General features: G+C 37.2%; 1 protein-coding gene across 1 annotated transcript; it reads right to left on the bottom strand.

Moving 5' to 3' along the window:
* Window positions 1-3918: 3918 nt before the first annotated feature.
* Window positions 3919-14602, bottom strand: LOC140154682 (uncharacterized). The gene is made up of 10 exons (XM_072177249.1): window positions 14593-14602; window positions 12688-12762; window positions 11911-11970; window positions 10925-10979; window positions 10153-10328; window positions 9641-9893; window positions 6509-6658; window positions 5280-5339; window positions 4349-4420; window positions 3919-4056 (listed from the first exon to the last, which is right to left on the bottom strand). Exons 1-9 carry the CDS (start codon window positions 14600-14602, stop codon window positions 4408-4410), a joined length of 852 nt encoding a protein of 283 aa, XP_072033350.1. The 3' UTR covers window positions 3919-4056; window positions 4349-4407.
* Between the last annotated feature and the right edge of the window lie 437 nt (window positions 14603-15039).

Raw genomic sequence — 15039 nt, 5'->3', positions numbered from 1 at the left:
CCTGGCAGTGTGTTTATCAACTATTAAAGTGGAAATTATTGAAGATTCCCCTTGATTGACATTTTTTAGCATTTTTCCTATTATAAATCCACTCCAAATTTTCTTTAAAAATTCACAAATTTCAGAATTACATTTGAATGACCATAATGAATGACCATAATGAATGACCATAATGAATGACCATAATGAATGAGCATAAAAAGACATGTCCTTAATCTTCCACACAGGGAGAGTAAATTTCAAATGGGGTTACCTGAATGGGCGACTCCCTTTCAAATCTACACTCTCCTGTGTGGAAGATTAACGTTGTGCCTTCCATAGGGGTGTGTGGATTTTATTTGGAATAGTAAAATATAAGATATTAGAGCACAAAAATGTCCACTATAATAGTTGAGAATCACAACTCACTCATAGAGTGCAAATACATTGGAAGTTTCAAATTGATACTTCAAACAAATAAAATATAGGCCTATTTATGTGACAAGTCACACCAATACAGGACAGTTGCCAGTTGTTTTTGCTTTAACCTGACATCTCACACATATTTTTGCTATCATCTTTAAATGTAGATTTCCGGCAACTGTCATGTTTCAATGTGATGGGGCACACATATATTTCCATTTATATATGACAGAATTACAGAACAACAGAAAGATTGATGACTCATTAAGAAGACAAAGGCAATTGATCTGTAGCTTGTTACAATTTATAAAGAGTTATTTCTATTCATGATTTGATTGATTTATAATCTGAATCCCTAAATCAATTCATTACTTAAACCCAAAGACCATGAATGTTCAAACAAATTTCAACACATTTGTACCAAAACACCCCTAATTTTAGCATGTTTTTATGGCATCCATGCAGAGACTTGATTTCATCTGAACCCTGTCACCAAGTGATCCTTGGTTTAAATTTCCCAGACTCACAGTTGTATCTGAGGGTGTGAATAAATCATCAACCATTATATCTTGTTCAATGTTTTTAACTCTTTTCAACATAACAAAACAACTCAACCGTATATGTTACCCTCAGATGTCCAACAGCTTGGCATTCTTGAAATTACAAATGTTTAAACAAATTATTATTATTAATTTATTCATTAATTATTATTTATTTAATGTTATCCATGTCTACAGTATTTGTCCATTTTGATAATACAAGAACATAATTCCACTGTGATGATCTGTGTAAAGTCCTCAAACTTTGACTTGTACATATTCTCTGATATGGGCTGGGCTGTTGGGGGTTATTGGCAATTTGGAGTATGCAATAAGTATTCATGTAATAAGTTTTTGTTTTCCACAATCTAGTCAATGGCTTTTAACAATGAAGAGGGGTGCGTACGTGTTGGCCGACAAACGAGGACACACACAAGATTTTTCACCCTAAATTGCATGTGGACCTACTTCCAACCGAGGACTGTCCTCGGTCTCAAACTGCTGCAAAAGACCTCAAATGCATGCTAGATGCTTTAAACGCTATTTGCCTGAAACCGAGGACCACACGTGTAAAAACTACCATCCGCAGGGTGATGGCTAAAATTCGCTTTAAGATTATACACACAAAAAATCCGCCATTTTAGTCCACGGTTAGGCGATGAAAACATCATACACACGCCCCGGTTAGATAGCAAACCACAATGTCCACGTTTGGAGGCAAACACAGACAGGGGGGGGGGGTGTGGGGGTGTGTTTGACTATGTCTGGGGTGTGTGTGTTGGGAGGTGTGTTTGACTATGTCTAAGGATGGATGGGTGCATCTATGAATAATTTAAATAATTTGTAGACAGAAAGTTGACGAAACACACATACTTTAACTGGATCTCTAAAGATGCACTCCCGTGAAATATATAACATAAAATAAAACAAACGAAGACGGGAAACAGTTGTACATTAGCAGCAAATTGTCAGTACTAGGCGTACCTTCTTCAGGCTTTATTATAAAATGACACAAGAAAACAATCTAAAAACAAGCAAGAAAATTAATGCGTAACGCGTAAAAAAACAAGCATGAAAAGATCGTGACTTAAAAACAACGCAGTGTGAAGGCGCATCTATAAAACGCGCGCGTGAAAAATGGGGGGGGGGACATATTCAATAAGAATAAGGCCTTCGGGTTGAAGGGAATGAAGTTTGTTGATCCAGAATTTCTCGCGCTGCTGACGTCTAAATTTGGATTAGCAACCAAGTGATTCAATGACCGTGACTTTGACATCATCGATGCTATGATCTGGAAGAGAAAAGTGCATGGCAACTGGCTTGTGGTTAATCTGTGGTTACGCATTCTTTCTCTTATATTATTACCAGTTTCACCCACATACTGAATGTTGCATTTGGCGCATTCAATGAGATAAACAACATTATTGGTACTGCAAGTAACTTCTTGTCTTACGGTATAGCATTTGCTCCTATGTTTGTTACTGAAAGTGCTGGTGACTTGCATAAAGGCGCAGTTTTTGCATCGTGGTTTCTGACAAGGTTTGCCGCCATTATCAGTTTTGGGATCTGTCTTGGACTTTTTGTGAACTTTGGCCTTAACAAGATGTTTTCTCAGGTTGGGTGGTCTCTTGTATGAAATGAGGGGAACTTCGGGAAGGGCTTTGTGTAAGCGAGGGTTAGTCTCGATCATGTGCCAGTGTTTCCTAATGATCTCTGACAAATGTGGAAGTTTGGGGTGATATGTAACCACGAGGGGAACACGTTTGGATTTTGATTTGGTTTTGTATTTTTAAAGAGAATTCTCGCGCGTGGTTGAAGCTGCTTTAGTGATTTGGTTAGAAATTTATGTACAACAAGTTAACATGCTCTACAATAAATCTATTTTTAAACAAAATGAACGAAAAATCACCTGTACACTACGCCTATCACTACTTACATTACAATTCCTTTTCATGTGGCTACAGGATGCCTCTAAACTATTTTCTGTATATTTCTAGAAATCCGTAAACATATCACTCTCTGCACTTGCCAACAACAATGAGAGCTTCTTGTGAAACTCCTCATATGACACCACATTGGTTGGAAGAGTGATGCTAAATGCACAAGTAGACACCTCAGGGAACCCATCAGGACAATTATCACTAAACTGCACTATGATATATGGTGCGGAGAGAGATGGGCTCCCGGTAATAAACTTGAGCAACTTGCTCAGTACGAAAGGGTTGTCATTCTTTTCTTTAATGAACTTCTTCAAATACCCCAGCACTCTGAATTCAGTGCTCCCGTCTTGTGGCCGTGCTATACAATCCAGAAGGTCTAGTACACCCTGCGTAGTTGGCTGCAAGCTATTCCAGACTTCGTTGGCATTAAACGGAGTCAATGAACCCAAAGTCTGGATTAACTTGTCTCTTGCTAACTTGATGAAGTGTGGAGTACGTCTTCCAAACATCCAGTCAATCACCATACGCTCCAGGTGAAACTTAAATCCCACTGGATTTTCGAGTGGCAGTTTTGATTGATAGCCATACCTTTGGAAGATGTCCTCCACATCCTCTTTTCTCTCTGATGAGAGTCCATATGTGCAGCTCTCCGTGAAATAACCTTGAACTGAGTCAGGCCAAGACCCCATGAAAAGCTGCACACATCGATGTCTCAAGTCAGGTGTTATCTCATTTGGAGAGCAAGATGTTGCCAATACTAGACCTTCAGGTACATAATTTGGCACCTGATGTGCCAAAACCAAACTTTGGACCCAAATCTTACTCCAGAATTCACAGATGCATCCTGTAGCATGGGCTGTAGCAGAGAAATTCTCAGTATCAAAGCAATTAATACATATATTTTTACAAAACACCTCTCTGCCCATTTTCCAGAATTGAGCAAATGCATCCCTTGTAATCCCACCAGCATCTACTCCTGATTCACCTCTGTAGGTGAACAAAGGGATGCACTTCCAGAATTCTGGGTTTCTCTTGTGCTCTGAAAACATCTGTTCTACCACCTTGGCACGATCAAGTATCATCAATGAACCAGGTGGAGTAGGTAACATGTACTCTTTAGCCACATCACACTTCTCAAAGATTTTCTTCTTCTGATGAAGCCTTTCTTTTCGTATCTAAATGAACAAATAGTAACAATAATGTAAACATCACGCAATCTAGTCCATGGAGACCAAATGAGGAATTTTTTTAAATTGTGTTACGAGGGTCATTCAAAAAGTTCTACCTCCATCATCACATATCTGTTATCTTATGTGCCAGGAAATTGAAATTACCCATGATTATCTTCTTAAATCGTGGCTACAAAATAAAAGTTATTTGATTAAAATGTGATTTTTGGTTATGATGGTTGTGAACCAAGAAACATTTTTAAGTTGAATAATTAAAATAATTGGAGAACTTGATCACCTGAACTGGAGATCCATCTTCAAACAGCCGATAATTGTAATCATATTGGATTGGTTCACCTACACCAAGCACCTGTTTCAAATAATAAGACATGATGTATAAAATATAAAGACAAGTACTCAATCACTCTCCAAAGTAGACCATATGACCAGATCAAGTTTTCCTGTTTTGAGAACAGGGCCTGGTTTGTGAAACTCGGTCGTATATTTACTACAAGTACTAGTAATTCCTGGGATCAAGTTAATCACTGAACCAAGACACCAATCTTTACCAATCAAAATTTGGATTTTAGCATGGGAAGAATGCTTCACTAATACATAAATATTTCAATTTAACATGATAAAATTTCAGGTCTGAAATGTGTTTTGCTTTACATGGTATGAACATAGCATGGTAGCTTGTACATATACCACCTCAAGACCATGCACTGGTTTATGGGTAATTGGGCCATTTCAGTTGAAACCCATACACCCGCTATGGAAGACATGACCTTAAACTCCGATAAATGGGTTGGAGATTTCAAATGGAGTCACCTATTCAGTAACCCTATTTGAAATTCACCCTTTGTGTGGAAGATTAAAGTCATGTCTTCCATAGGGAGTATGGATTTCAACTGGAATAGCCCATTTTACATCTAACAGCTGTAGTATATCAAACAGCTTTAGTAAATTAACTCAAAACTTGGAATATGAATGTTTTGGTGATGGATCTACATAAGCCAATTGCACGCAGTTCAGACTTATGCAAGGAGAGCCTCAAAGTGGCAAAAGAGACGAAAGGAAGAATTACGTAACATTCCACAATTTTATATGACTGGTTCACTTCCCATTCATGTATGCTGCCAGATTTAGGCTCTCCTCAAATATGGCAGAACTGTGCAATGGGCGAATAAAGAAGATAATGTGATCACATCTGACCATGCAATGCATACCTCGGCTGACAAAACATCAATCTCATCATCTGATGGGGTCCCACTGTTGGAATTTGAATCCTGCAATAATAACCAATAAATTCATTGAGCTTAAAAGTTGCTGTGGTCAGTAAATAATATAATACCAACACAACGCAAAATATATCAAGTGTTTATTGGCGGGCATTGGGGTCATTCTTTGGGAGTATACATGTAGAGTGAAGAAATACTAATACTTGATATGCTGGATGGCTCTATGACCACATTATTTCAGTTTTAGATTGTCTTATACCGTAAAACCTTGTCTACAAGCATATATGTGAGTGGACGCGGCGAATCAGCCGTAAACTCGGCAAATTGTATTCTGAGTTAAAGTGTAAAATGTATGTGAAGGTCGATTCATAGGTGTATCAATTCGCTATGCGACAAGTATCTTATCAAACGCTGTTTAAATCAATCAATAATACTACTGCTGAAGAGGATAATAAGCTTCTACCTATTTCTATAGAATAGTTCTTGTCGTTGTTTGCTTTGGCTAAATCCTGTTCAAGTGGTAGATAACAAAGCATTGTATTTTGTCTAGGTATGTATAATCAACAATGAACAATGAGAGGATATTTCTGAACCTCGTTGACTTGGGGATGATTTGAAATGACCGCCGATTATGACTGTTGGATATTTATTACCAGAAATGTAGAAAAAGAGACACATGTAGAACCGATAAAAAATACAATTTTGTCGAAGGAACAGAGTTCAACAAATCATAACCCCGCTTTTGGATATCGTTTGAAGTCAAATGATATACCATTTTAAAGCTTATGGTATATATTTTCTAAACACGAAATAAAACAAAAATTGACCGGGGTCGACTTTACGGCTGATTCGCCGCGTCCAGTCACATATAGTATTTTTGATGAAAGCTTAATATGAAACAAGCGTAAATATGCCAATACAAATAGATTGGTCTTATAATAATACTTGTTTGTATATGCTTGGATCTGTAATTTATTTGCTCAAACTCCATAATGGCGCCTGAATTAATTAAGCTTTCATCAGAAGCACTCTACAATGTATGCTTGTAGACAAGGTTTAACGGTATGTCATGAATTTTAAGGTTTTGTGCAATGTTTTCACTCAATTCCAACATATTTTGACAGGGAACATCATGAAATTAACTAGACAAGTGCATGTCTACTGTATGCTATGCATTTTATGACATGTTTGAAGGATAAACTGTACTAGTGACCTACCTCAAGTACTCGTGCTTCAACTTCAATCTGGTCATCAAAGAGAAAGCTGGTGATAGCATCATTAGCATTTTCTCTTGCAGTGGTAATATTATGAAAAGCATCAAGGATTTGCTCTCTATTGGTGCTATTGATGGGCAGCTGATTCTCACCCTGGGAAAAAAAGGGACAAAATCACAAAAGAATTCACTTAGATACATTATTATTATTACAGTATTAACTTCATTAGCATCCGGAAGCACTTTCAGGTTGAGTAAAATAGGAGCATGGAAAGCATTAATGTATTTCCATATAGGGACAAATATAGAATTACTATATACCACAACTAAACACGTCAAAAAAAGAAAGTCCCCACTGTCCTTTCAGTGGTCATAACTTTGATTAAATAATTAAATGCAATAAGTTATATATGAACGTGTGAAGAATTTTGTTAGCTTTGGTGGTAGGATACCACACTTGCGTAATACCAATTAATGAATAAATGTAATTTGGTGCAATTTGGAAAGTTGCTTATTCAAAAAGATTATGCGGTATGAAATAATTGAAATTGCATACGGTACTGTAACATGGTCCAATCTCCTGAAGTGAGCGGCAGTCAGCGTACATCATTGATCACTAAGAGCCATCTCTGACTGCGGTGTATTACCTTTTTGGAGCATCATGCACAATTGATTCCCATTAATTTTTTGCCATTTCAGGATTTTTTGACAGCACTGACTGGCATCTCTGGTAAATGACACTGCAACTTTTCAAATAGCGCCATATTTCATTCAATCATTAATTTCTTGATTATTTTGATATTGTTTTACTTTTTGGACAGGATCATATCATCAAAGCTACCAAAGTTTTCCAAACATATAAATCTCCTTCTTCTTGCATATGTACAACATACACACCAAGTGCATATAAATCTTATTGCTTTAAGTTAATTATGCTGAGAGTTATGGACTCTCAAAGAAGTTTGAGACTTTCTTTGTTGTGTTGGATGTGTGGCCCTCATCAGTCCATTTGACACAATACTACTTCACTATCTTGGGATTTGCTACTTTGGAAAACTACAACAATAAATATAATTTTATATAACTCATATAAAGATTCTTATCATTTGATTGGTCAATTACTATTATTTTTGCCATTTTTAGAAAAAGACTATTGCACTCCGTGTGAGTGCAATAGGTGTGGGTGTCGCTTCTAAAATAAATACACTTTGTATTTTTTTTTTTTAATTTATTTTGTTTTCCTGGTAATTTATAAATTAAGTGGAAGAAAAGGAATTTATATATGAGTTATATAAAACAAATATTGAATGTTTTTATTCACTCAATGGAAAGAATATTTTCATTCGGTGAAATATGAACTGTTCTATTCAACTACATATATCACCTCATGAAAATATTCTTACCATTGTACTTATAAACATTCAATAATTGTATACTATCTCTCTACTGCTAATTATCCAAATTGGGCTATTCCAGTTGAAATCCATACACCCCCTCTGGAAGACATGACCTTAATCTCCCGCACAGAGAGTATAGATTTCAAATGGAGCCACTCTGCAGGTAACCCCACAAGATTAATTAGGTATTGTTTTCCCCTACTGGAGGTTGCCGCGATATCTTCCAAAAGGGGTCGCAGGGTTTGCCGGAAAAATAAAGAAAATGCATCTCTGTGCATTAAAGTGCATGGAATAATCTTATTGGTCATACAATCCATTTTTACCCATTTTAGCATTAAAATTGCAAATTTTAGCACACTTTATCCTGGTAAGAGTCATTCTGGGAGCCAATCAGCGGGACGACTTGGAATTATTCCCCTTTTGGAAATTTTACCCGGTCCCCGGTACGCTGCTGATAAGTTTGGGTAAGCAACAGCATTTGTATCAGCTGGGGTAGGGAGTGGGGGTAAAAGGTCATTCAACCATGGTAGAAATAGTTTACAGTGAAGTAGGGCCATCATTCTTTAGCTAAACAACAAAACTGGGATTGCAATTTGGATAATCAGCACTTAAAACATTCTGGTTTCCTTACAATAATGTTCAATTGCAATCTCATCACCAATAGTGTTTGGTATTTCTGGTGATTAAGCATGTGATCATCTGCTGTGAAAATAGATCTACTTCATGATCATGTTATAAGCGATGTCAATCAAGATTGTGTTGCCTTAGGAAAACACGAGCTGTACTAAGGTGGCTTAAGATTTGTTCTTCATTTACAGTATTAGTTAACTTATAGTATCATACTATCACTTCCATCTTCATAAATTCAGTATGATATTTGAAGAACAAACAAGAATAGTAGAATTTGTGAACACATGATATCCAAATCTTGTTTACGGCCAAATTTGGTACACTTGACCAACAACCTAAGCCAAAAGTGAGCAAGTTATTGACATCGCTACTAAACAGATGTAGTCTATCTCCATTGATAACCATCCTTGCTGCCATCACATGATACTCGTCACATGATACCCGTCACATGATGCCATCACATGATACCCATATTCTTCAATTTATGATGCACTAGCTGAATGTAGCAGTGATGTTATTACTCAAACTGCACATTCAGCTATGATGTATATAGCTGAAATGATATAATTACAGTGCTGATCAGCATATTGGCAATATTGTACAGTCACTGAAATCATTATCAACAAAATCCCTAACAAGAGCAGCTACATGTATGCTGCTGAAGTCTCACCTGAATTTATTATTCATGATCTAATTAATATTGAGCATAATCGGAGCAATTTTGAGATTTGACCCCTACAAGAGCTTTGACCTTGAATGACCTCTCCTTTGCTTTTAACATATTAATCCTCTCTTTGGGTTTGAGCCCAGGTGTACCAAGTAACTTCTTTGTTCATCTTCTATCCTTTTTTGTTTCTTCTTTAACTTCCAATAACAAAATGCACAACACACCTCATTTTAAGTTGTTAGTTGGCTGCAAGGTCATTATATGTAACTCCATCCACCACATCATCTGTATCATACATTGCCCCTTGTTATTTGATACACATAAAATCTTGGAGCCCCATGTTGTCAAAAGAACATGTACAAAGGACAAGTGGAACATCATAAATGTTCCAGGCTTCTTAACTCAAAATGATTTAAATTTGGCAAACAATATTACTATTTACCTCCAGTCTGAACCCAGTGTCTCCAGACTCGTCAGAGATGAAACGCTCATAGAGAATTTCAACACTAGAAGAATCAGACAGCTGATCCTGGATCCCATTGGTAGAATCACCAGAGCTTCTCCTGCTGCGTACGTTGGCCCAGTTGAAGCGGTAACCACAGATAGAGCATCATCAGGTGCTGGAGGGTTGACTGAGTCTACATCTTCTACTGCACTGTCCAAGCTGCAGGTGTTTCCAATGTCATCGGCTATCACTATGAGAAACACAATGTTATACATGTATTACTGTTACTACATGTATAATAGGACTGTTTAAAGAGCTGTAATATCATCATGTAATACTCAATAAATTTTTACCTGCTCATAATGAGAAAATACATTTTTAATAATACATTCACAATAATTGTGTAGAAATCACTTAGTGGTAAAGTCGCAGGTTCATCGGTTCATCAGTATATTAGGTATCATTATTTCATCATAGAGTACGGTACCAACTTTGATTTGACTTCATACCTTTAATTTCAGGTGCAGCTGGCCTAGAAGTTGCTCCATCTCCAGATGCACCAATGGTAGCTGCAGTGATAGCTGGTGTATTGCCATCTGTACCACCGCTGTCAACTGAAGCTAATCCTCCTGGATCATGTAGCTCTACACTTTCATACCCATTATCCACTGACTCCTGCCTGCAGCTGCAGATGAAAGATGTAAAAATTGTATCTACCGATATCACATATTTTCTTTCATAACAGTGTACATCTTAAGAAGCTCATCACACCTTGTGCTATGCATTTAATTGGTTAAAGCAGATTTGAATGTCTCACTCTAGTATAAAGCCAAGAATTTTCCATTGGAAATTCCATAAAATCGCGAATTCGAAGTAAAGCGGAAAACGATTCTGAGAAAATTTTTTTAAAAATAAGCAAAATGACCTAGAAAAAGAAATAAAATGTAATTGAAAAGAAATAAATAAAATACTAAATGAAATGGGTCTTCAAAATTCATCAAAATAAAGTAAAATCCGTCATAGATTTACCATACAACGCCTGTCCGACCTCCCATTGCAGCCATGATACCCAATCACCCATCCCAACTTTGCAACATCGCAATGATTCTTGTGAAATTTTATTATGTCAGAAATGTGCTCAAATTACAAAGCGGAGAAAAGCGAAATTTAGCATTTGTAAAGCAGAAAATTCTTGGACTTACTCTAGTATATCATTAGGTTCATTGTATTTTTGTACTTAGATTCAATATTTTACAAGTGATTGTATAGATTGTAACCCACCATTCAAGGTTGCCTTTACCATTACTGGTGGTGGGTCTGCTGCTTGTTGTATCACCTGAGACATGAAATATGGGGATATGCATAGAGTTAGTAGAATATGTAGTTCAAAGACCTGAATTTGCTAAACTTATATGAGGCACAACCCCTTCAGCACTTTTGCACCGTGTTCATGCAGACACCCACCCACTCATATTCATCTGTGGACACTTGGATTACACAAGCAACTTAGCCGAGGACATGATGAAAAGTATATAACATTTCACATTGACACCATCAACTTTTATACTCAAATCTGATAATCAATCCCCATAATGTGGACCTGACATTAGACCCATAATGGGGGGGGGGGCCTAAAATAGGGTAATTATTTCTAAAGGTATGTAGTGCCCTCTAAACTACATGTAGGACTTGTAACCATGGATATCCATTGTCTTAGTGATATGAAGTCAGCTCATAACATGTGAACCTGAAGTCCACGGTTCGTGGTGAAAATTAGATGCGGGCACATAAAAAATGTTTAAAATCAAACTTTCAGACTCATTCCTACACATACTCAGAACAGAAGTTTATATAAACAGAGCTGCCTGAATATGAGCTATCTCTCTGGTGCAACCCGGATAGATTTGGGTAGTCAGAACTGCAAGAGCTACAAAGGGGCTTTTTGCCCTGTCTGAAGGACAAAGCACTGTCATGTTCCTTTATCCAATTCTGAATGGGGAGAGCTAAAGTCTGAATTTTAGTTTGTAACATATTTTGCCAATTAAAAAAACAGACTTTTTCCCACCAAAGTCAATTCGCCTACAAATCACCACCAAGGAATATTTGACCCATGACTTTTGTGTTTCAGAGGTTGAGTACCCCAATTGTGTCCTTCTCATGAATAAATAAGAGCTGGTACATCCTCTAAATAAGTTTGTCATCTTGTCCGCATTATCTAGTACCTCAAATATATCATGTAGTTACATTAAAGTAGATGTAATACCTACCTGCTTCAAAGCAGGCCCCATTTTGTTCACGATGGTCTGTCACTTCTTTTAAGGCACCATCTGAAAGGAAAGAAACATCAACTTGATACATGTAATTTCAATTTGACAGAATCAGAACCACGCTTTAAAATGATGTATATCATGTCTATAGTACTTGACATTTAAGTAGTGAAAAATCAATAAAACAGTCAATAAATCCTTTGTTTCCTTTTGTTTATTGTTAAGTTCAATGGAGCATATCTCAATAGTGGCACTGGCAACATCCGGGCTCAGTTGTGCTGAGGGGTCACATATTTGCTTGAGTTGTATTCTCTAGCGGTTTTGATATGAGAAGCCAAAACATGTCTATAACAATGCCCTATATAGTGCTTCCGGTTATGGTTACCACAATTCGCCACATTTTAGTTCACACCACCTAAACAAAATATATCTCAGGTGTTTAATTTTACCTGGGTAATGAGAAAAATGTGAGCTTTTTTCTGATACCCAAATCTCAATTCTGATGAAGACAAATGGGGGAATGAGGAATTGATGATGTCGATCGGGTCATACCCCTTTAAATGGTACGAATATAAAAAACCTATGTATCATTAAATAATTTTTAGCCTATAATCGGAAAAGTGGCATCTTTGAAATATATATACAATTTGACATAATTTGACATTATCCATTGATTTAGGAAATTAGGAATGGCCATTACCAAATTAAAGTGAAAATTGAAAATTTCTGTACTAAAAGAAATAAGTAGTACTTGTAAGCATAACCTTAATAACCTACCTATGCTGAAGTCTCCAGTAGGTGTTAAAACTGTGTACGTTGAGTGACCACTGCATTCATGAACGGGTTGCACACCTCAGCAAAAAAAGAAAACAAGCTCCCGGCTAAGCTGCCAAAGTATGTTAAATAATAGTTTCGGCAGAGGTTAAGGTGGTACTACACCCCTGATAAATTTTGTGACTAATTTTGCATTTTTCTCAAAAAGTAGCTGTAACAAAAGTTATGTATATTATAGGGGCAAGGAATCCAATTACTTCACTGAAATTTCAGTGATTTAAGACAAGTGGTTCATTATGAAATGAGGTACATTCTAGCGGTACCTCTTTTTTTATCATAAATAATGTACCGCTTGTCTTGAGTCACTGAAATTCCAGTGTAGTAACTGGATTCCTAGCCCTTATAATATACCAATGTGTTATTATTTTTTGAGAAAAATGCGAAAATAGTCACAAATTTATCAAGGGGTGTAGTACCACCTTAAAAGGTTTTATTTCAAACTCTAATGGTGACCCGCAGGTCAAATTGCTAGAATTTACATTAATCATACCTAAAAAGAAACTATGCAATTTGCAGGCAGCAGCTTAAAGCCATATTATAACATTTTCAAACAAAATAGATTAGCATTTCTTTGCCATAAAATGTTAGCTTTTACTGTCAGATATATCCCTTTTATTTTTGAGCCGAACAACTACGGCAAAGCAAAGAAAATTGGAATTTACTACCAGCGCACATGTTGCCAATACGTACCACTCCTTCGGTCATGTTGTGGTACGACCCGTTGTTGTGTATACCCGTCCCGCACGCCGTGTATACGTACTGACGGTACGGTGTGTTATGAACATTGTGTATGCGTTCGACTAATCATTCCATCGTAATAATAAAGCGCCGGTTCGGCGTTTTATTCAAAATCTCGGATTTTTACAAAACTACAGCACCTAGAGTCTTGATATTTGCATGGTATATTGGTTTAATAAAGTACAATTTAATCGTGTAAAAAAGGAATTTTAAAAATTCAGTGAGGGCGTCTTCCTCAGCAAATGTTATAATATGGCTTTAATTAATCAGTGCCAATAATATTGCAACATTGAAACAAACAAGATACGGTACAAACATCCAACCCCACCCCAACCTCTGTAGGCAATGAGGACAAAGTGCCTTGCCCAAGCACAGCATAAGTGGGGTTTGAACTCGCAACCTACGGATTATGAGTCAGGCGCCAAATTCACTCAGCCACACATGCTCCCTAAGTTCTTCACCGGTCTGCCAATTTGGCACTGTTCATAGCATAAACACAGCAGAAGTGGGTTCTGATTGGCTAATTGAATCATGTCATCATCACATCGGCACCTCAATTGCCGATCAAGCTGTGTACATGTAGCAACCTGCGATCTAGTTCTTTTTACACGATAATCAGGAAGAGCAGTCAGCGTAGCCAGCGGGGTGGCAAGGGGGGCAGAGTGCCCCCCTGACAAAATATTAAAGAAAAAAGTGCCCTCTGAAAATCTGGAGGGCAAAGGAAAAGAAAAGGGGCAAGGAGCCCCTTTTCCACCAAAATTCACCCCGATCATGGACCAAAATAGTATAAAATACAATTTGTTGCGCGCTGCGCGTGCACATTGTCACTATAAAACCCTTTTTATCCCGATCATGGGTGAAAATAGTGTAAAATACAAACTTTTCGTCACAATAAAGCCTTATTTGGAAGCTCAAAGACATATACAGTCCCTCTAAAAAACAAAACCGGTGTTTGTATTGTGTGATGCAACTGAATTTTTTTTGTCTGTGCCCCCAAAAATTCATTTTGCCCCCTCTGACCAAGAAAGCTGGCTACGCCCCTGCGGCGCTGAAGGACTTTGATCGCCCATCATGATAGCTGTGTTTACTTCCGAAGTTCCATTGCTTTACCCAATGTCATGCTTCATCGATTTTACTAAATCGATGCTTCTACTAGATTTTGATAGCAGTAATTAATGTACCCTCAAATGTTAAGTATTGGTGAGCAAATTCATGGCTAAACTTCTCGAATCTCGAGTAGCTTTACATTCAAGGCTAGAGTCCATTGTTATTGAAATCTAGCAGAAGTCGGGAAGTGACACGTGCTGCAAAGCAATGGAAGTTCAGATAAACCCAGCTCATCACAATGGGTGATCGCAAAAAAATGTTGTTAAAATTGCACTTCAACTTTTTTAGAATGTTCAATTGAAAGTAATGTGTATAGTGCAGTGTGCTTTTATCCGGGGGTACTCAAGTTTGGTTTTGGTAGGGACGTGCGCTGAGAATTTGAAAGTGGACCCATAAATATACCAATTTTTCAAGAAATTTGGACCCATTGATATACGGTACCAAAGTCAA

This window comes from Amphiura filiformis, chromosome 6 (assembly GCF_039555335.1).
Source record: "Amphiura filiformis chromosome 6, Afil_fr2py, whole genome shotgun sequence".
NCBI lineage: Eukaryota > Metazoa > Echinodermata > Ophiuroidea > Amphilepidida > Amphiuridae > Amphiura > Amphiura filiformis.
The sequence above is the reverse complement of the archived record's forward strand: the minus strand, read 5'-3'. Positions and strand labels throughout refer to the sequence as shown.